Genomic DNA, 24868 nt, shown 5'->3' with positions numbered 1-24868 from the left:
AGAGGGAATTGAATTCATGGGATTCTCGCTTCAGGAAGCTAGAGGTAGTCTTTTTACAAGACTGCTCTGTTATCGTCCTCCAGGGAGTACTACTTTACAGCAGCCCCTCCTGAATACCATCGCTGATCTATCTTTATCACATTCTAAATTGGTCGTCTTGGGCGACTTCAATTTGTGGGAGAATGATAGCACGAAGAACCAGCTGAGAGACTTGAAGTACACATGTAATAACCTTAGTCTCCAACAACTAGTTACCTCCCCGACTCACCGAGGAGGACACATACTCGATCTTTTATTTGTAAATGAGTCAGAGGCGGAACTTTTAAATATTATCCCCCAAATATGGACAGACCACTACCTTATCCATTTCAAAATATGGTTAGCTGTCTATCATGGCCAAGCCAAAACTGACGTGTCGTTTCGGAAAGGCAGAAACTGGACTAAATTAGCGAGGACAGGTGCCCTCTTAATCCCACCCACAGTGAGCCCATTCCAGGCGTCCAGTACGGTTGAGGATAATTACAACATCTATCAGAAGTTTATTACGGATGCTCTGGATCATTTAATTCCGCTAAAAATAAAATAAAAACTAGGAATAAAATTTCAGCACCTTGGTATACTGAAGATCTGAGACAGTCAAGACTACAGTGCAAGAAGGCATAAAAGGAAATGGAGGAAGGGGTATTTGGACGGGGACAAGCTAGCATTAAAGTCAGCACAGAGTAGGTATAAGCGGCTTATCCTGGAAAGTAAAGCCAATTTTTATGCTAAATCCATTGTGCAAGCACCAAATGGGATTAAAGAACTTTTTAGAATTGTAAGAGCTATTTCAGCTCCAACATGCTTGGAGAACAAAGTAGAGGCCTCACAAAAGCTGTGTGACGAGATTGCCACCCACTTTAAGGATAAAGTGGCAAAGATCGTTGACCTCCTTAAGGACAACGAAGTGGTTGCTCAGGACCCTGGTAAAGAGGTAATTAAGGGGACCCAGGGCCAGCAATGCTCCTTGGTCACTTTTCCTACCTTTACAGACCTTACTTTCGACAAAATGGTGTACAGTATTTCCTCTGGCTCGCCCCTTGATCCCCTGCCCCAGAAAGTGTGGAAGTCATATGGCCACCTGACTTTTCCTTGGCTGCGTCAGATCTGTAACCAATCTTTGGAACAAGGTTCCGTCCCGGAGGGATGGAAGAAGGCGGTGGTGTCCCCTCTTATCAAAAAGCCTGCTCTGGATCCAACTAACCCGGCTAATTTCCGGCCTATCTCCCTCTTCCCTTTTCCTATTAGGATCTTGGAAGAAAAAGCTGTGAGTAGATCTCTCTCAGATTATTTGGAGGAACATCACTTGCTGGACAGGGACCAGTTCGGTTTCCGTCCCGGTCACGGGACGGAGTCAGCCCTGATAACCATGAGGGATAATCTGCGAATGCGGGCTGACAACGGGAGCACCGCTGTTTTGGTGCTCCTGGACATGTCAGCCGCATTCGACACAGTAAGTCACCCAATTCTGCTTGAGCGTCTGGAAGGAATAGGGGTAAAGGGCCGGGCACTGCAGTGGCTTCACTCTTACTTGGTGGGGAGACAACAGGTGGTAACCCTGGGACCGTTTTCCTCTGGAAAATCCCCCATAGCCTATGGGGTACCACAGGGTTCCAGTATCAGCCCCATTCTTTTTAATATATATCTACAGCCATTATTCTCGATTATCAAGGCGTTTGGGGTTGAGTTAGTCAATTACGCAGACGACACGCAACTGGCATTTTCGCTGGAGGGGAAGCAGGCGGTCCCCCTGGAACAATTCCAAAATTGTATGCGTCTGACCACAGATTGGCTGCGGAGAGATTTTTTGCAATTTAATGGAGGAAAGACAGAGGTATTGTATTACTCACCGATAAGGCTGATCCAACACTTGCCGGTGGAGTTTAGGCTCGCCCCGGAGGAGGCTCCACTGGCCCCAGCCAATATAATATGTAACCTCGGGTTCCTGTTTGATAATAACCTCCAAATGGACTCGCAGGCAAGTAAGACAGCCAGCGTGTGCTTTGGGCTACTGCGGCTACTACGTCGGATCCTTCCGCTTTTGCCAGAGGACATGCGAGCTATGATTGTAAGGAGCATGGTACTGAGCAGATTGGATTATTGCAACTCTCTGTATTTAGGGCCCCCTCAATACATCCTGCAGGGGCTGCAGAGAGTTCAGTCGGCTGCAGCGAAGCTTGCGCTAAACCGTATGTGCGACTCCTCTTCTGCTCAGGCTCTGAGAGAGCTCCACTGGCTGCCAGTCAGGGAAAGGGTCCTTTTTAAATCCTTTTGCCTGATCCATAGAGCGGTACAAAAGGGGGTGGTGATGGACGGAGCATCAGAAGCAGGCACAGGGTCAGACTGATTTGCATATGGCCATGTCTGAACTGGGGTGGCAGAGTGGGCTAAAGAATGGTGATGGATCAAACCCAGATCTGTTGACTGGGTGTGAGTGTTTGATTGGTTCTGATGCTCCGTCCATCACCACCCCCTTTTGTACTGCTTTGATCCATAGAGCAACACATGGGATGGGCCCGGTCCCTCTTCAGGAAAGATTTACTTGGTATCTCCCCCAGAGACAGTTGTGCTCCTCCAGCGCCAATCTCTTGGTAAAACCAAGATTCAAACGTGCCAGAATGGGCGGGAGGGCTTTTAGTGTGGTGGGTGCTCGGATGTGGAACAAGCTCCCACTGAGGATCAGACAGATTGACGGAATTCAGAAAAAGCCTCAAGACTTGGCTTTTTCCAGTAGCCTGACTGTTTCCGTCCTGCCTAATCTCTCAGCATCAGTGATATTTGTTTTATCAGAGCGCCAGGATACCCGTGGGGTGACAGAGCGCTATATAAGCACCAATACAATACAATACAATACAGTCACAAGCACGCCATTGCAGGGAGAGAGCTGAACAGCATCATATCTTTGTAAATATTGCGCAGTCCAGGTTTCTCCCGTTTACAAAAGATGGTGCAGCTCCTTGCCTTGTTGTGCTGCAGAACGGTCAGTAAGTCTAGGCCCACAGTTTGATAAATTGATTAAGATCTGAATCTGAACTTGGGAATACTTTAGTGGTTGTTTCTGCTGACCTCCCAATATGAATAGGCCATTAAGATAAAGAAATAACTTTTTCTAGGTGGGACGTGTGTAAGATGATGGGCTGAAGCCGCTGATGGGAGATCCTCCTCCCTGCTGCTCTACTGAGAGCGGACTCCCGTCTACCGTGCTGCCCTGCATTGAACTGCATTGAGAGGTCTTGTTGCAGCTGACTAACCGGCAAGCTGTGCTTCTTTCTGGGGGCCGCTTATGTGGCTGCACTGCGGTTGGGGTCGGCATGGCCTAATGACATTGCTCTGCAGACTACGGCATTCTGTCCCCAACGGCACCACCTGCTGTTTGAGGCCCCATACTGGCAGAATAGCTCCACTGACCTTGTCCATGTTACGTGGCAGGTGGGGGCCCCGCAACCTGGATAAAGCCAGTGCAGCACCAGAGGCTTTAGAAATGCCACAGGAAAGCGTGGAGAATGGGCCCAATGCACAAGCGAATGGCCACACGTCTCGGGTTGGCTGACCAATATTGAAGTTGCTGCAAGCAAGTACAGAGTACAGTAGCAAGCCTGCTTCAGGCACAGGCATAGTCCAAGGTGATTTCTGCTTCTGGAGAAGAGTCGGCATTGGTGGATGTATTAATGGTGGCTGCAGCCCCAGCTGGGAGGCCTGGTTCTCTGTCTGCCACTTCACCCATTGACCTCAACATTGTGTTGTGTAGTTCCTATAGAACCTGTTATAGGATCTGTGTGTTTAGACAATATACACTGCAGGATTGATGTCAGACTGATTGTAGACGCCCCCACCGGGTATGTTGGCCTTTGTACCAGCTAGCTCACAGTGCCACTGGAAACTCCTCTTACCAAAGAGAGAATAGTTCTTGGCAACTATTGAACATTACAACCCTGATCTCTCAAGACCGTGAAAACAGTCTACTACTTTTTGTTCAGTCACTCGTGCTCACTTAGTCTCAGAGACTAAGATGATGGGCTGAAGCTGCTGATGGGAGATCCTCCTCCCTGCTGCTCCACTGAGGGCGGACTCCCGTCTACCGTGCTGCCCTGCATTGAAAGGTCTTGTTGCAGCTGACTTACCGGCAAGCTGTGCTTCTTTCTGGGGGCTGCTTATGTGGCTGCTCTGCGGCTGGGGTCGGCGTGGCCTAACGACATTGCTCTGCAGACTACGGGGTTCTGTCCCCAACAGCACCACCTGCTGTTTGAGGCCCCATACTGGCAGAATGGCTCCACTGACCTTGTCCGTGTTACGTGGCAGGTGGGGGCCCCGCAACCTGGAGAAAGCCAGTGCAGCACCAGAGGCTTTAGAAATGCCACAGGAAAGCGTGGAGTATGGGCCCACTGCACAAGCGAATGGCCACACGTCTCGGGTTGGCTGACCAATATCGAAGTTGCTGCAAGCAATTACAGAGTAAAGCAGCAACCCTGCTTCAGGCACAGGCATAGTCCATGGTGATTTCTGCTTCTGGAGAAGAGCCTGCATTGGTGGATGTATTAATGGTGGCTGCAGCCCCAGCTGGGAGGCCTTGTTCTCTGTCTGCCACTTCACCCATTGACTTCAACATTGTGTTTTGTAGTTCCTATAGAACCTATATATGATCTGCGCGTTTAGACAATATACACTGCAGGATTGATGTCAGACTGATTCTAGACGACCCCACCGGGTATGTTGGCCTTTGTACCAGCTAGCTCACAGTGCCACTGGAAACTACTCTTACCAAAGAGAGAATAGTTCTTGGCAACTATTGAACATTACAACCCTGATCTCTCAGGACCGTGAAAACAGTCTTCTACTTTTCGTTCAGTCACTCGTGCTCACTTAGTCTCAGAGAGTTACACAGAATAAATGGTAGGGACGTTTTTCAATAAGTATTTATTGAACAGTCGTTATTCTAGTGTAAAATGGGTGCGCTGAAAGAACCATTAGACAGTAAAAGATACAAATGATTAGAAGCACTAAGAAAGTAAAAGGATGGTAGATTTCTACCATTTTGCTATAACCATCAATACAGGCAAGTATATAAAATACATGACAATAAATATCCATACTCCTACGATGCTACCCTAACTAAATGTATCTAGGTGTACCTAGCATGTATGTAGGTGTTCAAGCCAAGAATCCCTCTATGATACAGTACACCTCATTACCTGAAGTGCGAGACTATGGGACCCCATCTTGACTCGAGTTGGACACCCTGCAAGGGATGTTAGACTGCTGCGAGCTGTAGTATCTGCATGCAGGAACCTCAGCATCTCGCGTCAGTGTGTATCGGCAGGGAAATCCTGATCTCCTCTGCTTGTCTCAGCAAGATGTGATGTTTATATAACCAAAGGTCTCGCTGGAGGTTCTACCTTGCTGTGCCACTTGTTGGACTTAGGATGACGTCGGGAATTAACTATATACATAGATATTATGCAGGAGGTGGTAGTCCTTCTGGGTTTCCTAGAATCCTCATGCATGATGTATGAGGCCTTTTCCAGGGAAAATCCCGATTTCTGTGCACAGTGTCGTATCTAGGTAAACGTTCAGTCCCTAAGAACCATTATGGATGTAATGTAGGGAAGAATACAGGTGAAGGGTTATGATGTTACCTGAGCCTATATTGGGGTCCCTATATATTGTAACTTCGGACATTGAACCCATGAGTGTTCTTCATTCTGTCAATCCTCCTTCACTTGCTACCTCCCCAAGACATCATTTCAGAAGGTTCACAGGAATGTATTGAAACGTTTACTGGCAACACCTCCAGGGACGGTCCTGACGGCTGACCTTGTGAGTACTCTGGTGCTCACTACTGGTGGCAATGCGGGTGAGGGCTGTGCTACAGTGGAGGGGATAACTTTGGAGATCACATTGGGTCTAACAGCAGTGCCTCATGCTCCTGACCCTGTTACATGTATCTATACATCTATGGCTTCAGATTCATTATCAGCCCCCACCTGTATGGGTGATGCTAATGGGGGGGATGGTACTACAGAGGTCAGTCAAGAAACAACTGAGGAGACCCCTGTGGCATTGCTATTAAAGAAAGCCAGACAGCCTTTGTGGCCAGGGGAATGTAAAAAAACTTAATGTAGCTCTCAAGGGATCTCAATCCTAACCTGTGGCCTCACGGATCAGTTGCAAGACAGCCAGTAGTGGCACTGAAGGCAGTCCATTATGGGACTGGGTGACGTCCAAGGGCGAGGTTAAATCTTTAATCTTTCGTCTGTCCACTGCTAACAAGGATAATCCATCATTGTCAAAGGGGGAGAACCAACACTCAGGGAGGCCGTTTATCACAGCGTCCCTCAACTCTGAAGCTATCTCTAATCTTGGGTCTAGTTCCGATTCTCCAGGTGGCTCTCTTTCTATATCTCCCCGTTCCGGGTCTGGCAAAGACACTATACCAGTGAATGACACACCGAAGCCGACTTGTCTGCAAATCATGCAGCTGTAACAGGTACAGTGGGTGGAGGCACAACAGCATTACACACATGTAAGAGCATATAATGCAACAGATAATGCAACAATTCAATAGTCTTTAGCTGACGTCACTGACAAAATAGCTGATCTTTTAAATGAGGTGGTTGAATTACAGCAGCGAGTGGCTGACACAGAGGAAGTGGGCACGGCCATGGTAAAATCTGTAGAGAACCATGAACATCGCTTGGATCTGATCCAGACTAAGCTTGAAGATCTAGAGAATCATTAAAGGAGGAACAATCTGTGGGTGTTCGGTATAGCTGAAGGGAAAGAAGGGGAAGACCCCCAGAAATTAATTGTGCAGATGTTCTACAAGGCTTTTCCCGACCTCATGGACTGGGACTTTGACTCACAAATCCCGCAGGTGCACCTTCTCCCCTTAAATTGAAACAGCAACACAGCTTTTTCAAACACTCGCCCTGCACACCCTCGTACTATCGTAGTATATGTTGACAATGTTTTACAATGGCAAGCAATCTTGCTAAAAGGTCGTCTTGCTTCACCCATTGCGGTTGATTCCATGCTTATCTTTGTTCGATTTGACCTGTGCAAATCTACAATGGATAGGTGCTGGAAACTACACCAGTTGATCAATCCTCTGTAGTCAGTTGGGGCTCAAGTTTTTGTGCAGGAGCCAACCAGGCTCACGATTGTTAATTGTGGCCGGGTTAAATTCTGTTTTACGGAACAGGATGCTGCACAGGCCCTCAGTAGATTGAAGGGGTCTTCGCTATAGATTGTGCTGCTGTTGTTATAGGGTACTCATGCTTTATTGCTTTTTTGTCTTTCAGTGTGCTTTATAGTTGATAATGCTGATTTCGCTGATGTAAACATACCTATAATAGTGCTAAGCTAGGCTTTTCCTCGGCCCGAGTATGACTATGTTGACCTCTTATTTCTTTGTTTCCTCAGCAGCAGGGTGGGGGTGGGTTTGGAGTAGCGGGTAAGTCACAAAGTTTTGCAGTTAAAACTGCTATGGCTGGGTAGGGGTGTTGTGGGGTGAAATATGTCAGAACAGTCAATCAATGCAATCTGATTTAAGGTTTTTAGGGATGTACATGGATGAAGCATTTTGGTTTTGGGTGGCTCGCACAAGGTTAGGGGTATCTCTAAAATGATCACATTTAAAGGTATGTGCTGGAATGTATCCAGCCTTGATTCATCTAACAAACGACAGCTAGTACGGGAAGAGATTAAGTAGTATAGTCCGCATTTGCTATCTCTAACGGAGACCCATCTTGCTTATAAAGATCGCTCTTACTTAAACAACTGGGCTATAACACCGTTAGAAGTATCTCTCAGTCTGTCTCCATATGGGGTGGGGGTGGTTGCTATTGTGGCAGGTAAGAATTTAGAGATTAAGGTACTGAATATGGCTGCTGATCCGAGGGGTAGATAGGCAACTGTCCAGTTGGTAAGACACGGTCAGAAATTTGTTGTCTTTGCTATTTACAGGCTAAATGTGGAGGATCCTGGGATCTTTGACATGCTTTGTCTTGAACTGCTGGATTGGTCCGGGGAGCCGCTACTAATGGGGGATCTCAAATGTGTGATGGATTACAGCATTGACTCTACAAATAATCACTTTACCCCTCAAATGGTTAGAATTAGGGCATCCATCCAGAAACTTGTCCATTTACACAGGTTGACAGATATTTGGAGGGTAGTGCATCCTATTACCTAAGGACACAATACTGAAATGGAGGTGTGTTCTAGAATCACTTCTGACCACAACCCCATATTATTGCCAATCAAATTTTCTGCCGTAAAGGCAGAACAACATCAGTTCTCTTTTCCTTGACACCTTCTTACTAATCCTGATCACTGTAAACTCGTAGTGGGTTCTCTCATGAAATTACTGGGAGTTAATACAGGTACAGGTTTGGGAGTTAATACAGGTACAGGTTCACCGTTGGTGGTGTGGGATAAAATTAAATCATATATCCAGGGTGTCACAGCGCTGTTTATCTGTGGCAGAAACCAAAGTATGCTAAATACAAGTAGACAGCCGGGCCAGGCAGTTTCACAGCTGGAAGCTCCGCATTCTGGGGCTAAACGTACTGGAGGCCCTGATGAACGAGCTCTCTATCTTCAATTGATTAATAAACCCTCCCTTTTGCCGCAAAACTTGAGGAAGAAAGCAGCTTCTTGCTATGTTAAAAATAAGGCCCTCCAATATGAATACGGGAAACAGGTGGGGCGGATCCTGGCACGCCAGATTTCAGATAAAAGGGCTAAATGCTCAATTCAGTATAGTAAGGGTAACAATGGATCAGTCTATACTAACCCGCGGGCCATTGCTGAGCAGTTTTCCATTTTCTAGCAGGGACTGTATAGGTAATCTCAAACACTGAATATGTCTGGGCTCAAGGCATATATTCAGACCAGGAGGCTTCCACGTTCAGGGGAATCTCAAATGTTGACCCTTCAGAAAGATATTACTGTTGGGGATATAGAGGTTGCTCTAGTGGCTTTGTCATTGGGTAAGGCTGCTGGGGAGGACTGTATACCTTTAGAATTTTATGAAGGTTTTTGCAGATCCAATAGTTCCCCCCTTCGTAGTGTGATACGGAGCATAGATGAGGGTGCCCAGCACTTGAAACATGACCAACATTATTGTATTTTTGAAGAAGGACAAACCATTTGAAGAGATGGGATCATATTGACCAATCTGTTGGATTAGCACTGACGCTAACATTTTCAATAAAACAACATGGCTTCATTCCTGGCAACGACACCACTAGCCATATTAACACAACAATTGCTCCCTTCAATGTGGCAGAAATATCAGGCAAAAAGCTGGGCAATATATTATTGTATGCCGAGAAGGCTTTTGACCGTGTGGTTTGGGAATGTCTTTGGGTCACTATGGTGGCTTTTTGGGTTGGTGACCGCTTTTGCAGATGGGTGCAGTCTTTATAGAAGACTCCATGCGCTAAGCTTGTTTATTCTGGGATTTCTTTGTCACCTTTTCAAATTCAGCGGGGCACCTGGCAGGGGTGCCCGCTTACCCTTCTTTTCTGTGCTCTTTATCTTGAACCTTATCTGGAATCATTGCTAAAAAAAGAAGGACTTTGGCCTATCGTCTCCCAGGACTGCAAACTCAAAGTCAGCGTTTATGCTGACAATGTCGCCATATATTCGATCAATCCATCTGATGCTATGAAATTCATGATTGAAGAAGCAGACTGGTTTGTTATATACTCTGGTTATAAAAAAAATGTAGTTAACTCAGTAATTGTTGAATTTCAGGCTGGGTGACCCAATTACTGGGGTAGTTTCCTCGGCTATCTACCTGGGTATTAAACTGAGTGCACAGGTTGATAGGATCTTTAAACTAAATTACGAACCCCTGTTGCAATTGCTTATCTCTAAACTGAGGTTTTGGAATAGACTCCTGAAAAGCATCTTTGGGCGCTGCAACATGATGAAAATGAATATACTGTCTAAAGTTCTATATTTATTTTGGGCGATACCACTCCTGAATTCATTTGGAAACGAGTGGATGGAGCCAGAAGTAGTTTCATTTGGGCATACAAGTGGGCTTGGCAAGCTCTTCAATCACTAAAGCTGCAGTACAGGAAGGGGGGTGTTGCAGCTACCAGATTTTAAATTGTATAACTGGGCAGTGTTTGCTGGATTACTTCGCAATTTGCTTACATTAATCAGACCAGAATTGTCAGTAGAGGGATATAGACTGGTATTAGAGTCAGATTGTAGGCTTTTCTTCTATAGGTTAGAGAACCCTAATTACTATAAGCGGATTAGATTCAAGTTCATTAAGGATAATATTGTTATCTGGCGGGAGAGATGTGCTAACTTTTTTCTACTGTTAATAAATTGCAACACGCCGTAATGGGATAAACCTGCATTTTCTTAGGGATTTCATGGCTTTATCTGTAGGGCCTGGTCCCGATTAGGGGTGGAAACTGTGGGGCAGCTGTATGATCTGAATGGGTTTGACTTGTTTACTGGGCTTCAAGCTTCATACTATACTCCCCACATTTGTTTTTTGAAAACCGGCAGTTGAGGAACTACTTTCTGTCCAGATGCAAGGCTCTCATCGATTTGGTAGGCTCTAACATCATGACATGCATGCATAGAGCTAGCAGGAAATCCCTAATTAGCACAATTTATCTTGGGTTCTGCGAGCTCAGGATGGATGATGGCCCACTTCTAGCTGCTGAGCGGAGCAAGATGCTCTCCTGTGAGATTGTACCATCGAAATTATACAGAGCTATAGAGACAGTGGAGGGGTCAGTGTACTCTGTTAAGCTCAAGTTACAACAATTTAAGACCATTTGTATGTTGTATTATACACCAGAGAAAATTATGTGGTGGGTGCAAATTTTCACGGTGATAAAACTAACTGCCCTAAGTACAGCTGTCTTGCTGTTGACATCCTTAACATGTGTGTTACATGCCCTGCTCTACAGGAGTTTTGGACAGGGGTGAGTCAACTGACAACAGCATGCTGTGGTTGAAACACAATTTACACCCAAGAAGATGATGATGGGGTACATAATGGAAAATGACTTTGGTCTGAGTTGGCTGTTGTCTATAATTATTGTCTCAGCCAGACTTTGTCACTAGACCCTGGGTGTCTTCAGTCCCGCCACGGGCAACAGAGTGGTGGGCTAACATTTGGCAGATGTATGAGTCTGAACTTGGTCTTTCCAAAGTAAGGGGTATTTGCTCACTTAGGAAGTTTGACAGAATCTGGTTGGCAGCCGCGGCCCGTGGAGGGAGTTCCGCGGGGCGGAAAGACGGGGCGGGGGAGGGGCAGGGTGGGGGTACTAAAAACCGGAGTATGGATAATTGGAGGTAAGTAAACAATTAAATAAATAAAACGAATTTTGTAGTGCGCGCTGCATCGCAAAATGCAATGCAGAGCGCGCTACGAAATTCGTTTTATTTATTTAATTGTTTACTTACCTCCAATTATCCATATTCCAGTTTTTAGTATCCCCCACCCTGCCCCTCCCCCGCCCCGCCTCTCTGCCCCACGGAACTCCCTTCACGGGCCGCGGCTGCTGGTTGGGGTTCCATTGGGATTTATGGAATAATCTTCAAATGTAACTGCAATTAATCTTTTAGATCAATTCGACTTTAAGGGCTTGATCAGCCTCTATCTGTCTTTATATCCTTCCTTTTTCTCCTGTTTCTTTTTCATTTTTTCTTTCTTGTATCTCTCTCCCTAGGGATCGGACATTGTCCCATCTCTAAGGGGGTGAATTGATTATTGCATTTGCATGTGTGCACCTAAGTGTTTCCAACTGGGGTTACCCCTCAAAGTATTGTTTTTCATGATTGTTTGTGTTTTTGTTACACATGTAAAGACCCATTCTGACAAATGTAATAATTTGTTTTATAAAAAATAAATGAAATACTTTCTATAAATCAGAAAAACATACCATTTAGCCTTTATGTTTTGAAGAACATGTACTTTAAAAGACACAACTGCACAGCATTTTCAACACTCGTTTGTTTGGTACACCATGATAGTTACAAAACACTAGTACATTAGTTCAATGCTGCCACTGAACATCACATCCACTGTGGAAATATTTCCAACAACCACTACAGTGGTCAACTTAAGGAATGGCATGTATGGGTAGCTGTTAGACCTGGCATTCTTGGAGTGGTTTTCCCCCTAACCTTTTGCCTTCAGACATCATGTTTTTGCTGACTTCGTATTTGCTGGCCTTAGGACTCTGCACACTTTACCACTGCCAACCAGTGCTAAAGTGCTTGTGCTCTCTCCTTAAAGCATTTTTGATTGGCTAATACCCAGTTGGCATATTTAATTTATTTGTAAGGGCCTAATAAATTGGCACCACCTGTGCTCAGGGCCTGTAAATTAAATGCTACTAGTGGGCCTGCAGCACTGATTGTGCCACCCACATAAGTAGCACTTTAAACAAGTTTCAGGCCTGCCACTGCAGCGTGTGTGCGTGTGTGCAGTTTGAAACTGCCATCTTGACCTGGCAAAGTAAACCTTTTGCAAGTGCCAAACCTTCCTTTTGAATACATATAAGTCATCCCTGGGATGGGCCTGGGACAGCCGAGAGGGCAGGTGTGCAACGTACTGAAAAAGTTGGACATTTACTTTTAAGTTTACACTTCCGGGTAATAAAAAACTCTTAAATTTGTTTTTCACTACCGCAAGGCCTACCTCTACCACAAATAACATTAGAGTTACCTTATTACATTTCATAAGTAAAATCCTATCTTATGATGAATTTGAATTTGAAATTACAATTCTGAAAATGCCACTTTAGTAGTTGCCATTTTTTTGCTTTTGCCATTACATGACATGACTGGTTGTGGGTGACAGTTGGGTTTTGAGTATTCTTCCTAAACAGCCAAACATAATGGGGAGCTTAGGTGTGACTGGATTGACCATCACTGGCAGAATGGGAGGGAGAAGCTGGGCCCAGCCTCACTTACACTTGAATTGGCTTCATCCTGTCTCCAAACAAAGAGCTGCATACCCCCTATAGTTAGTCTGGAGCCAGGGCAAGGAAGGCAGGGCACCTGTGCACCTCAAAGGCATGCTCTGGAAGCTTCTTCCCACTGCAAAAAGGAACAACGGGGTATCAATAGTGCACCTCAGAAACCAGCACTTACAACCCAGAGTTACTCCAAGGGCTAGTTGGCTGGCCTCCTGATCTGTAGCCTCAGGGACACAACCGACTTCCAACAACCTTGCACCTGGACTCAGCCATCTGCAAGTCCATTCTGCCAAATGGAGCCCCCTCAGCCCTTGACCCTTAGAAGAGGGCCTAAGTTGCTTGTGAATACAGCAGAACCAACGCATCTCCTCTGCTGCGCGGCGCAACCCGAGCAGAACCGGCAGATCGCCGCTGCTGCATGGATTGGACCTATCACAAACGCCTGCATCACCTCCATGATCTCCAAAGCCTTTGGAACCTCCATTGCACAACGCATTCTCAGTACAGGTCCTTGCATCCTTCATAGCCGGCAGCCTCTGCATCTCAGCCTCACAGCTCTTCGGAACCAACGCATCCTCAATGCCAAACTTCACATCACTAACCCCATCAATTGGATCCTCGCTAATGATGCGGGCCCTCGCTTTGCTGCCTCACCACATCTTGAAACCAACGCATCGCTTTGGATGCACAATGCACCTTTGACACGGACCCTTGCAACGCTCCGCAAACCAGGATTTAAGGTACCTTGTCCAGCAGGCCTAACTACGTCCCTGTAGCCGGACTATGCTCCATCATGGTCGGCCCAAACTTGTGACTTTGTCCTGGTCTGTTGCGACCAGATACCACAGTTGGCGCTTTGAGCTCTTTAGCACTATGTTCACTAAAATCTTTTTGAGTGGTGTTACTCACTTTTGTGCTGTTTGAAATGTTGCACAAATACTTTACACATTGCCGCTAAGTTAAGCCTGACCTCTCTGTGCCAAGCTACCAGAGGTTTAAGCAAATGTTAATTTGGGGTTGGCTTGTGCCTCACGCTGACAAGGACTGTGGTTGCTGCTTGACCAGGGCTCACACCCCAGTCAACCACCAACCCAATTTCTGACAGTAGCTATTCCAGCAGCACAGCTTATATGATAGCATAAATCATAAACTATATATTTTCAGGGAGTAGGAGCTCATTTGCCTTTGAGTATTTGTAGATTGTGCAAGTGCACACTGGTACCGATTCCAGCTTATATATCAAGCACCAAATCATACTATACCAAAAAAAAGAAAATAATCTTCCGTGAGGCAGAACTCTCAAATAGATTTAAAATCGAAGAACTTTTTGTAAATTTGATATAATATCCTCCTGTCAATTTACAGAAGTTTATTTTAATCTTGCAGATGCATGTCTTGACATACGCAAATACTACAGCTGCTTGAACGTGCGTGTTAATGTTCTCCTCAAACTCACAGAAATGTCCTTACAACAAGGAGAGCGGAAACTGTCTTAAATATGTTTTTGGGCCCATATAAAGTTTTGAGGAAAAGTTACATTTATGATACAACTAGTGGCTCTGCTATTCGTTGGTAGTTCTGTGATACAATCATATAGCTTTCCCAGTCCATTAGTCCACGTAAAAAGTGTTCTTTTGCTTTTGTTTCTGCAGGAAGGCTCCATGGATAGCCTGTATGAACGTGTCCAGGAAGCTCAGGATCCCAAGGAGAGCCTTTGTAGAGATGCTAGAAGCCAATTTAACACCCTGATGAAATTCGTTCCACCTGACAGATCGATATCATTTGTAAGTGAAAATGTGTTAAAAAAAATGTGATGCTCCATATGTTGCACTGGATTGAAAATGTGGGGGAAACTATTCCTATATGGGTGTGAACTATATTGAATATATTGTCATTTAAATAATTACACAAACAACTGTGAAAACACCGTTAGAGCTTTCTGGGAGTTAAATTATCCAACCATATGAAGAGGAGATCTTCCTTTACAAACAAGAACAATACAGATCAGTGCACAGTGAAATGCACGGCTTCCAGCTGCACAGTACAATTCTACACACTCCAAAATACATATGTTTGATTTGGGGAACGAAAATGTGGCTTAACGGCTGGAGCGGCCGACTTTGAAACCGGGGTACCAGGTTCGAGTCTGGTGAGAGGCTCAAGCATCCTGTGATTCTGGGCAAATCACTTAAACTTCCCGCGCCTAAAAATGAATGTGTCCATCTGTAACTCCTGTAAAGCGCTATAATACCTTCGGGGACAGCGCGCTACATAAAACTGCAACAACAACAAAAAAACAGTAATTTTAGAATGACATTTAAAACTAGACTTTCCTAACTATGTCGGAGACTCATCAGTCTGAAATCACCAAGTTGCTATTTGCGTGAACAAAAACCCCACAAATTGCATAAGCGTGAAACATATGCAAGGCCCAAAAGTGCAAAGTGTATGTAAAAACCTAGGCATGAAAAATGCAAAAGAAACACGCTAAAACGTTCAAGTCGAACTGAAAACTTAGCAGATAGTAACGAAAATGGCCCAAATTTGCTCACACCTACACCTGCGACCAGTGTGAGAATGCAACGTAGCTGCACCACATATGTGATTTTGAAGCATCCACAAAATCAAAATAATTTTTATTCGGTAAAAATACCATAAAAGAATGCTCACTGTAAAAACATCATGGCAGTAAATCACGGTGTTTGGCCCTGTTAAAATGAGCAGCTAGCAATAATCTATGCAAAATTATCAACACAATACATCACGGCATTGAGTTTTATTAAAATAACATATCCACATAAGATCTCAATGATACAGAAAGCACCATCCTAAAAAATGAAGCATAAAAATGCCCAACTCAAACCAGCTAGTAGTGAATATCCGTAGACTCAACTATCCCAGTCATGGTCTGGTTGAAAAGTGCATTGTGCAAAAGTGACTGAAAGAATGAGGAAAGAGCTCATTTTACCATAATCGTCTCGCGGCCATTCCATCGCAACAGATCTTGTGCAGATATATACATTCAAAATAACCAGATAGGCCAATGATCAGATTAAGAAGTACCTTGTGCAAAAGTGACTGAAGGGATAAAAAGAGGGCTCAAAATACTATTCCCCCAGCAGTGTCCTCGATATTACGGCGGCAAAAATACAATTATCGATCATCAGACATATATATTTAGTTTGCAAAAGCTGTAAGTAAAACAGGGCAGGTCTGCATCTAATAATAATAACAAATCTTAACAACGGGATTAGAATGTGTTTCCTAGGCGCATCGTACAGCTTACATAAAAAGAAAAGGTGCAGCAGAGACTGCTCTGAACATGAGTCAAAGGGGCACAATACATGGGCGGAGTCAGAGTGTGCATTACTGGGATATGAGACTAAAAAGAGGGCTAGGTTAAACTCAAACCTCACCAGGTAAAATGTTTGGGCGTGTTGGAGTGGAAATAGGAGGTAGGGCTCCACAGAGCTCATGGTTACTAAAGGGAGATAACTGGACACCCTCTTCTTTCCAGTCACCAAGACTTCTCTACGTCTTTCAGGTAAGGCTAAATAAATCTTTGAGCTTATGTCTGGGGACAGTGGAGATATTCTGCAGGTTGTAGAAACAATCAACTCTCTTCTTTAATGTATACCAGTCATGGAATGCTGTGTGCATGGTCAAGGCACAATCAATCATTTATTATTTCTTGATTAAGTAGGGTTTCATGTTTAGTCCAAATTGAGAGCCACAGCATGAGCGGGGCTAGTTGGATATGGTCTTCTAGGCTCCATAGGCCTAGCTCTGTAAGACAGAGAAATATAGGGAGGCTGTTTGGAACAGCCAAAAGCCTTCACAGGAACACATTTTCTTTAACCTGTAAGTTTCAGGAGTCACAATTTCCCCAGACTCCAGGTCTGTGTGTGACAGGGGAGCGGCAGTGTACCTCATAGATATTAATCATTGCGTCCATAGGTTTGGAGCCCAACTTCCCTGCAAATCTAAAAAAGGGCCCCGATAGTTTGGTTGAACCGAGATTTCCTAACCTTTATTAGATGCGACCATGTGCCTTTATGGTTAAATGGAATGCCTAAATAGGTAAAAGTTGTGACAAAAGAAAGTTTATCATTAATGTAACGTGATCTGAGGCTAGAACTTGTATCGTCAACTACCATCACATGTGATTTGGCATGATTTGTCCTATGACCCACTTCATCCATACCTAATGCAAATGTATTCAAAAGCTTCTGAATGTGCACACCCGTTGTTGCCATTAGGACGCAAATGTCTGCATAAAACAGTGTAGGGAGCTTCCTGGCGCCCGCCCTGGTTATATCTACCTCTCCGGTGTTAAGCCATGTGTCTAAGTCATTGATATGTAAGCAAAACAAGAATGGGGTTAACACACAGCCTTGCCTCACACCATACTTCCTTATAATGGGAGCGATGCATTCCCCATTGGCCCCATATCTTATGCGACCAGTTACACCTTCACATAACTGAGCCAGACAATGGACCAGTGCCATGTCCATTTCTAGAATGTTTTTGCCATAGTTCCCCTTGATTCACCCAGTCAAAGGCTGTGGTGGGGTCCATAAAGGTTAAATGGAGACAGACCTTCTTTGCCACCGTACATATGTCAATAACGAGTTGAAGATTGAGGCATTGATTGCCCAGACCATGTCTAAATCCATACCGGACCTTAGATCAGCAATCCTTCTCAGTGACCCAGGTTTCTAGTCAATTCAGCAAGAACCTACCCATAACTTTACTTGTCAAGTCGATCAATAAGTTGGGGTGGTAGCAGCGTAGAACTGGCCTGTCATCCTTTTTAAATATGGAACCTATAGTAGATTTCGACCATGATTTAGGAGGACAGGCCACACTATCACATCCCAGCATATTAGTTATTAGTTAATATTGGTGCCCATAATTCAATGTTATTAATAAATAGATCCACAGGCACTCCATCGGGCCGGGAGCCTTGTTTCTGGTGCTCTGTTCTATGGCGTGTTTGACTTCTTTTAAAGTGGGGGGTGCTAGCTCCGTCCCATCCCCAGGAGGTTTAAAAGGTATAGTATCAAGGGTACTCTCATACTCAGAGTCATTACCATATACATGAGAGAAGTGCTCATCCCATATAGACGGTAAAATGGTGACGTAGATGGGGGGATTGTGAGTGTCTCCAAAATAGGGGGCATTAACCATCTTCCAAAAAGACAGAAGTAATTCATAACACTGGCTTCGTGCAGTTTACACGAGGCTACTAGTCTAATATCAGCATCTTAAGTATAATTGCATGTTTATAATGCTGTCTACATTCCCTCACCACCCCCATATCTCATGGGGCCAGCTTTAGAACCGTGATAAGTTCAGTGTGTTGAAGGAAGTGACCCGCTAGGGCCACCCGGGTCACTGATGACCACCTCTCCTCCTTCGGTACCAAATGAAGTGCAGAATATGAACCAATAACTATTTATTCATATACACTCAGAGTGGAGCCCCATCTGCACAGTCAATGAGAGTGCTATAGAGGGAACTAAAAAACTGCAAGCATAAAGATACATTATCTACATTTCATAACTTGGCAAAGACACACCCACAGTGAAATTTTCCAGGCAGATGCAGCTGGACAGTGAAATACAAAAAAAAGGTTTCAGTTCTCGTATCTTACACAACCTAGCACAATCCAAGGTCGTTTCAACCTGGGACTGCCACCAGACAAGTGTGAGAGGGCCTCTATCTAGTGAGAAAGCTATGCACTGACATGAACAGTTTACTCATTGCTGAAACAAAACCTAACATTTCAGAATCATAACTTAGCAAAGGCCATTTGTCAGAAATGGACGGGATCAGTTTCGAACATCCTAAAATGGCGCCTACAAAGAAAATGGTGTAGCGAATGCTAACTGAGATACAACATTGCGAAAGCATTAGTGGGCCTAATCTAACAGTGTGACCTTAGAACATTGCCTATCAAACCACCTTTGCGGCTTGGGATTCCTTACCTTACACCCAGTTTCAAGATGTCAGCAACAGAGTTACTGATTCTAGCAAAGGCCTGTAGCACATAAACAGGACCTTGTTCATTGTACAAGCACGTCATGACCTGCTCCCTGCATCGCTCTATTAGGCCTTTCAACCTGCCTCTGTGTCCACCAAAGCACATTTATGTAAAATGCCCTTTTTTCTTTTAAAAGCTATTGGCATAATGGCAAGTGTGTCACGCTGCTTCTCATTACCCACATCAAAAGAGACTGCTAGAGGGTAAAGATCACTCAGGCAATTATGCAATATTGAAGAATTGGTGGCCCGGAACTTGTGTTGCTGGGAAAGTGCAATAACGTAGATTAAAGTCTCCGTGCCTCTTCCCATGTAAGTAACATAACCAATTACAGAGTGAACTGCAAGATCTATAGCGAGAAAAAGGGAATACTTGGTTAAGATGGAGTCAAACATATCTCTGCATGGGCTGTGCTCAAAATGACAATCATCCTCAGTATCGCATCCCTACACCCGACACACAGAATGCTTAGAAACTGGACACAACCTACAATAAGTCCCCTCCCCAGATCCCAGTAAAGTCAATACTTGGCTTGGATATAATCTTACTGAGAGACTGCTAAATACAGACCGATACATCTGTATTGCCAGAATTAAAATTGTGATTGTAAAAATTAACAATAAAAAGCATTTCCTTGAGTTTGTGTAGGAGAATAACAATTTGAAAATAGGAGGAACCAAGATACGTTTTATGAATTCTCTTGTACCTTGTGGTGGAAATCAGAGTGAACAAGCCACCTCTACAAAGGCGTAAGTACGCACTTTGCCACACGTGGCGGTTCCTGTCTTTGCCGCCCTGTTTTTCTGGCAAACGCATGTAAGAGTGGGGGGGACTGCCCCCAAAACATGTGCAGCTTGGGATGGACCGCTCCCCGCCTCCCCTTGCTACGCCAGTGCACCTCTATGGTGTCCCCCATTGAATTTGCGGCTCGGGTGTGAATGGAAAGAAACCCATCTGCATGGACTACGCCAGAAACCCAGGTCTCTTGTAGGCAAACAATGTCAAAGGTCTTCATTGTTTCAGACCATTCAGCATTCTTCACCTTACTGGAGAGGCCATCCACATTTCAAAACATGTATTTAAAATCAGATTTAGGTTCTATAAATTGCACAGGAATGGCTGTAAATAGGTCAGAATGAGTACTTGTGACATTTTTAGTATAATCGACAGCTGTGTTCGTTCAACCACCTAAGAAGCTGGCCTCTGCATTCTTTGGCCCAGTGCTCCGTCATCTCTCTTGTGTTAAAGCTGGGGTTCAGAGGGGCTGTTACCAAATTCTCCTGCTCAGGCATAGGCCATCCTTCCATTTCACAGTGAAGGCTCAAACTTCTAGATGTGCTAAAGCAGAGGTGCAGAGGGGTTGTTACCATGTTACCAAACACTCAGGTTCAGGCATAGACCACCCGGGCCGGACTGGCTACCGGGCGTTTTGGTGTGCTGCCAAGCTGGGGGCTGATTTCACTGCGGTAGGGGCTGATTTTGTTGATGGGGACCTGCGTGTGCTTCTAAATAAACAAAGCGAAACGAATGGTTCTAAGCACACGCATGTCCCCATCAACGAAATCAGCCCCCAGCTTGGCAGCACACCAAAATGCCAGGTAGCCAGTCCGGCCCTATAGTCCACCCTTCAATATCCAGTGAGGGTTCAAGCTTCCGGATAGAGCAAGGGAAACTGGTGACCCTATATTTAACAGCCAATCGACTTGCTCCAGAGGTGTAAATCAGTTATGTGTTGGTATAGTAAAAGACTTTGTGTAGTTGCATCATAAATTAGAAATTTAGGTGAGCTTATGCTAGTGGGTCTACAAAAATATCCCAATGGTACTGCCATGATGCATATATGGAAGGGACGGGCTATGGTCAGCCTTTCCAGCAGAGTCCCCACAACATGTTAGCTCCTAAAGTTCATAAACACACAGTCGCCTAGCTCCTCTTTGGGACTGTATCCGACTCAGTGGACCCGTTGCACATTGTTTATATTGTTTATATTACTGAACATGGTTTTGCATCTATATTTCTCTGATGATTTAGTCAAGAAATGAACAACTTTGTTCTCTAAATGGTGGTTGTGCTCGGCCCCATTGAGATTTAGAGCTGGGCTTCGGCGGTAGGACTGAACTCTGCTTTGGAATTAGATAAACAATTCTAATTGGCCTGGAATGACCAACTTCTGTTGTATGAGGAATATTTGCTCATCAGTCAGCCATCAGGAGGGTGCTTGCTGATGTGGGATTGTTTCACAATATATTAATGGCACCAAGATGTGTCTTATGGCCCCTTGTCCATTTGCTTGAGCCACATTTGACCCTATTCTGGATGTGATGGCATGCAGAGATCTTTGCGATTATGTAACATCAGCTGATCCTCAGTCTATACCAGCTGCCTTGAAGTTCCCTTGTTTGGCTAAAACTTTCAATGAAGAGTCTATGCTCTTATAGACAGCAAGCACTGGCTCAATAATTTTGGTTAGTGCAGCCTCAAGGAGTTAATAAGTAGGGTACATGTTGGTTCCTCTCCAGGGAACCCTTTCCATGGTTACTCGTGATGTCTACAATAGGGTCTGTCCTCACTGTGGCTTTACTGGTGCTTGCAAGCTTTTTTGGGCGTGTGACACTTTGTCTGTCGTTATTCTTCGCATTTCTAGGCAGGTTTGTGCTTCCAATACAGTCATTCTGTGAGTTGCTAATGTCAATTGCAAGACTGCCATGAAAGACGCAAGAATTTGGAAGATCAGAAATTATGTCATTACTTGCATTGGTACAGGCAGTATGAGAGGCTGCCATAGCATCCACAGTACTCTCTTACTGGGTTTTTAAAAGGGCTTTTTTGGTAGCTCCCAGACTCTCTTCAACACATTCAATTTCAGAGCTAATTAACCCAATGACATTCATGAGGTGGTTAGTAAGGGTGGCAGTTAATGGGCGATCCTTTGAGGACAGCATTGCAGACTTTCTTTTATCCATCAGATCTTACCTTTGCAAACGGTGATGAAAATAAAAATAGTTGGAAGCCAAAAAGGGGTGGCCCAGCCCAGCCTTGGCCGGGTCACGGGCCTGTGCAGACGGGCCCGGTATTCTGCGCCCCGCTCTGCAGGAGTTGTAGAGCGCTTTTAAGTGCTGTTTTAAAGCGTGCAGCTACAGACGGCCTCACCTTCAACAGAGGCCCAAGGTGATGCTGGGGGATGTAGTCCCACCCAGCCAAGCATCGGGTCAAGTCCAGCAAATTAAGCATCTCCAATATGCATGCTTTCCCTCATGGATGTCATTTAGGGGTCGCCAGAGGTCTCAGCTGACCTGACCTCAGAGGACAGTAGCTAACTTGGAAAAAAATAATTTATTGTTGCACGTGGTGTAGATCGTCTCCATGTCTCCTGCTGCCCCTGACCTTGTGGAGGGAGTAAGAAAGAAATCCATGGGAAAGAAGGAGAGCGAAAGAGAGTGAGAGGGGGTAAAGGCTTCGAGGCGAAATGAGGGTAGAATAACGAAAGGAAGAATACACTACAGAAAGAAGGGTGAGAGATGAGGAGACAAAGACAGAAGGATGTGTGTTTGAGAGAGACAAAGAGGGATGAGAGACACCAATAATACTGTGACAGAGACAGGTGAAAATGAACAGAAAGGGGAGTAGGAGGGGTGGCAGGAAGGTGACATAGACTGAAAAAAAACAGAACAGGTGAGAAAGTCAGATGAGAGAAGAGAAGACGTATTATAAAGAGATTTGTGAAAGAAAACATACTTAAGATAGACAGGAGGGGCGAGAAAACGTCAGCAACAGGTGAGAAAGATGTGACAGATTATATAAAAGTTATACAGTCAGTGGCGTAGCTAGACCATGTGGCGCCCGGGGCTATCCCTCAGATTGACCCCCCCCCCCCCCCCGGGGGGTGGGGGGAGGGGGGAGGGCATGCACTTCAAAGAGGTCCGAGAGACATGTAGTATCGCCGCTAATAGTTACCTTGATCATGCAACTTACATGCACATACATGACACGGATGAGGCAGCTTAAAAACAGTCACCACCACAGAGCAATGCCACACAACAAACATGCACAAATATTCTTGCCACACATCAGGCCCGGCTCCAGGAATTTTTGTTTGGGTGGGCCAAGGGTGTATTTGGGTGGGCCACTGCGGGCTCGATTTGTCGCATATATGTCTGGGCAGGCCTGCTTCAGGGCCCTCCTTTATCTCTTCTTAGTCTTATAAGAACCAGTAAAACTCACTCTTTTCCAAATCTCTTTCTAAATATTATCACTTTCCATGTAATGTTCCTTTGATGGGAAGAGGAGGTTTCTGAGGTGGGCGTATCAGGCAAGTAATACTACTCAGGCTCCATCTGTTCGAGCCTTCATGGAGGATCCCTCTTCATTACTACCTCCACCTGACCCCGGACTCTGCAACGCACTCCCTTACAGGCTCCCTCTGTGCGAGCCTTCAGGGAGAATCCCTCTTCATTACTACCTCTACCTGACTCCGGACTCTGCATCGCACTCCCTTACAGGCTCCCTCTGTGCGAGCCTTCAGGGAGAATCCCTCTTCATTACTACCTCCACCTGACCCCGGACTCGGCAACGCTCTCCCTTACAGGCTTGATTATCCACTACTCCTCTCTCCAGTGCACCTTATCTCACAGCGGACCTTGGGCCCCAGCCCCATATCAGGCACCATCGGGCTCCACTTTGCTTTTTCCCGGTAAAAACATTAGTAAAATCACCTTCAAACTTAAAACATTGAATATAGCAGTAAATATAATTAGCACGCACTTTAAAGTATGTTCTACAGTAGCCCTTATGACCCGACTGCTAATTAAATAAACAAAAACAGAAAGGCCATGACATGGCCGGCTTTAGCGCTGATGCGAAAGTCTTTTTTGGCGCCACACTAATAACCTCTTTCTCCGTAAATACCTTTACTACCACCTTCCAACAGTGCCCCTCATCCCTCCATGGCCCCCCTAGTGACCTCCTCATCAGATTGCCTCACGCCACAAGTGCCCCTCATCTCCCCATAGCCCCTCCCCCTCATGACCTCCTCCTTGGACTCCCTCACTGCCACCATCCACCAGTGCCCCTTATCTCTCTGTAGCCTCTCCCCCTCATGACTTCCTCCTCAGACTCCCTCACTACCACCCTCCACCAGTGCTCCTCATCTCACCCTAGCTCCCCCTCCACACCATGACCTCTTCCTCGGATTCCCTCACTGTCACCCAGGGCACAAGTCCTAAAAAAAGAAGTGGGGGGACGCTGACGTCACAACAGCAAGTGATGTCACGAAAGGTGGCTTGCACCATCAGACTCATTGCCTCCCCTCGCTCACCCCTTAGATGCCATTGCATCAGAGAAGCCAGCGCGTGAGCAGCGTTCTGAATGAGCTCCGATCTCGCCCCAGAGAGGCCAAAGAGTAAATGTATGGCTCCATTTGCTCCAGTAATCGAGCTCCCGTTAAAATAAGTGAGGGGACGCCATCCACCCGCCTGGTACCCCGACTCGAGCCCTGCAGTCACCCTCCACCAGAGCACCTCATCGCTCCACAGCCCCTCCAACTACCTCCTCCTCAGATTCCCTCACTGCCACCCTCCACCAGTGCCCCTCATCGCTCCGTAGCCCCTCTCTCATATGCATTTGTTGTTTAGCGCTACTCATATCAGTGTAGTGTGTCAGCACTTTACACCACGAACACATTATACAGAGACAATGAATCATACAAGTATGTAAATCAGTCTACAGGGAATGTCACATAAACCAATGAGGATTACAAGGTGTAGAAATCACATGTCATCCATACTGGTGGGCAGTATATTTTGAGAGGGTTTGGTCTGGGGAA

General features: G+C 45.3%; 1 protein-coding gene across 2 annotated transcripts in view; it reads left to right on the top strand.

The window, feature by feature from the left end:
* The window catches only part of SAMSN1 (SAM domain, SH3 domain and nuclear localization signals 1), a 388340-nt gene that overhangs the window by 24194 nt on the left and 339278 nt on the right, over positions 1-24868 (top strand). The window contains exon 2 of one of the 2 annotated variants that reach the window (XM_085623046.1): positions 14654-14785. In XM_085623046.1, coding sequence (XP_085479172.1) covers positions 14654-14785 — 132 coding nt within the window. Of the gene's footprint in view, positions 1-14653; positions 14786-24868 lie in introns of those variants that run through there. The other variant, XM_085623045.1, reaches the window with a different exon arrangement.

This window comes from Triturus cristatus, chromosome 8 (genome assembly GCF_964204655.1).
Source record: "Triturus cristatus chromosome 8, aTriCri1.1, whole genome shotgun sequence".
In the NCBI taxonomy this organism is placed as follows: Eukaryota; Metazoa; Chordata; class Amphibia; order Caudata; family Salamandridae; genus Triturus; species Triturus cristatus.
The sequence above is the reverse complement of the archived record's forward strand: the minus strand, read 5'-3'. Positions and strand labels throughout refer to the sequence as shown.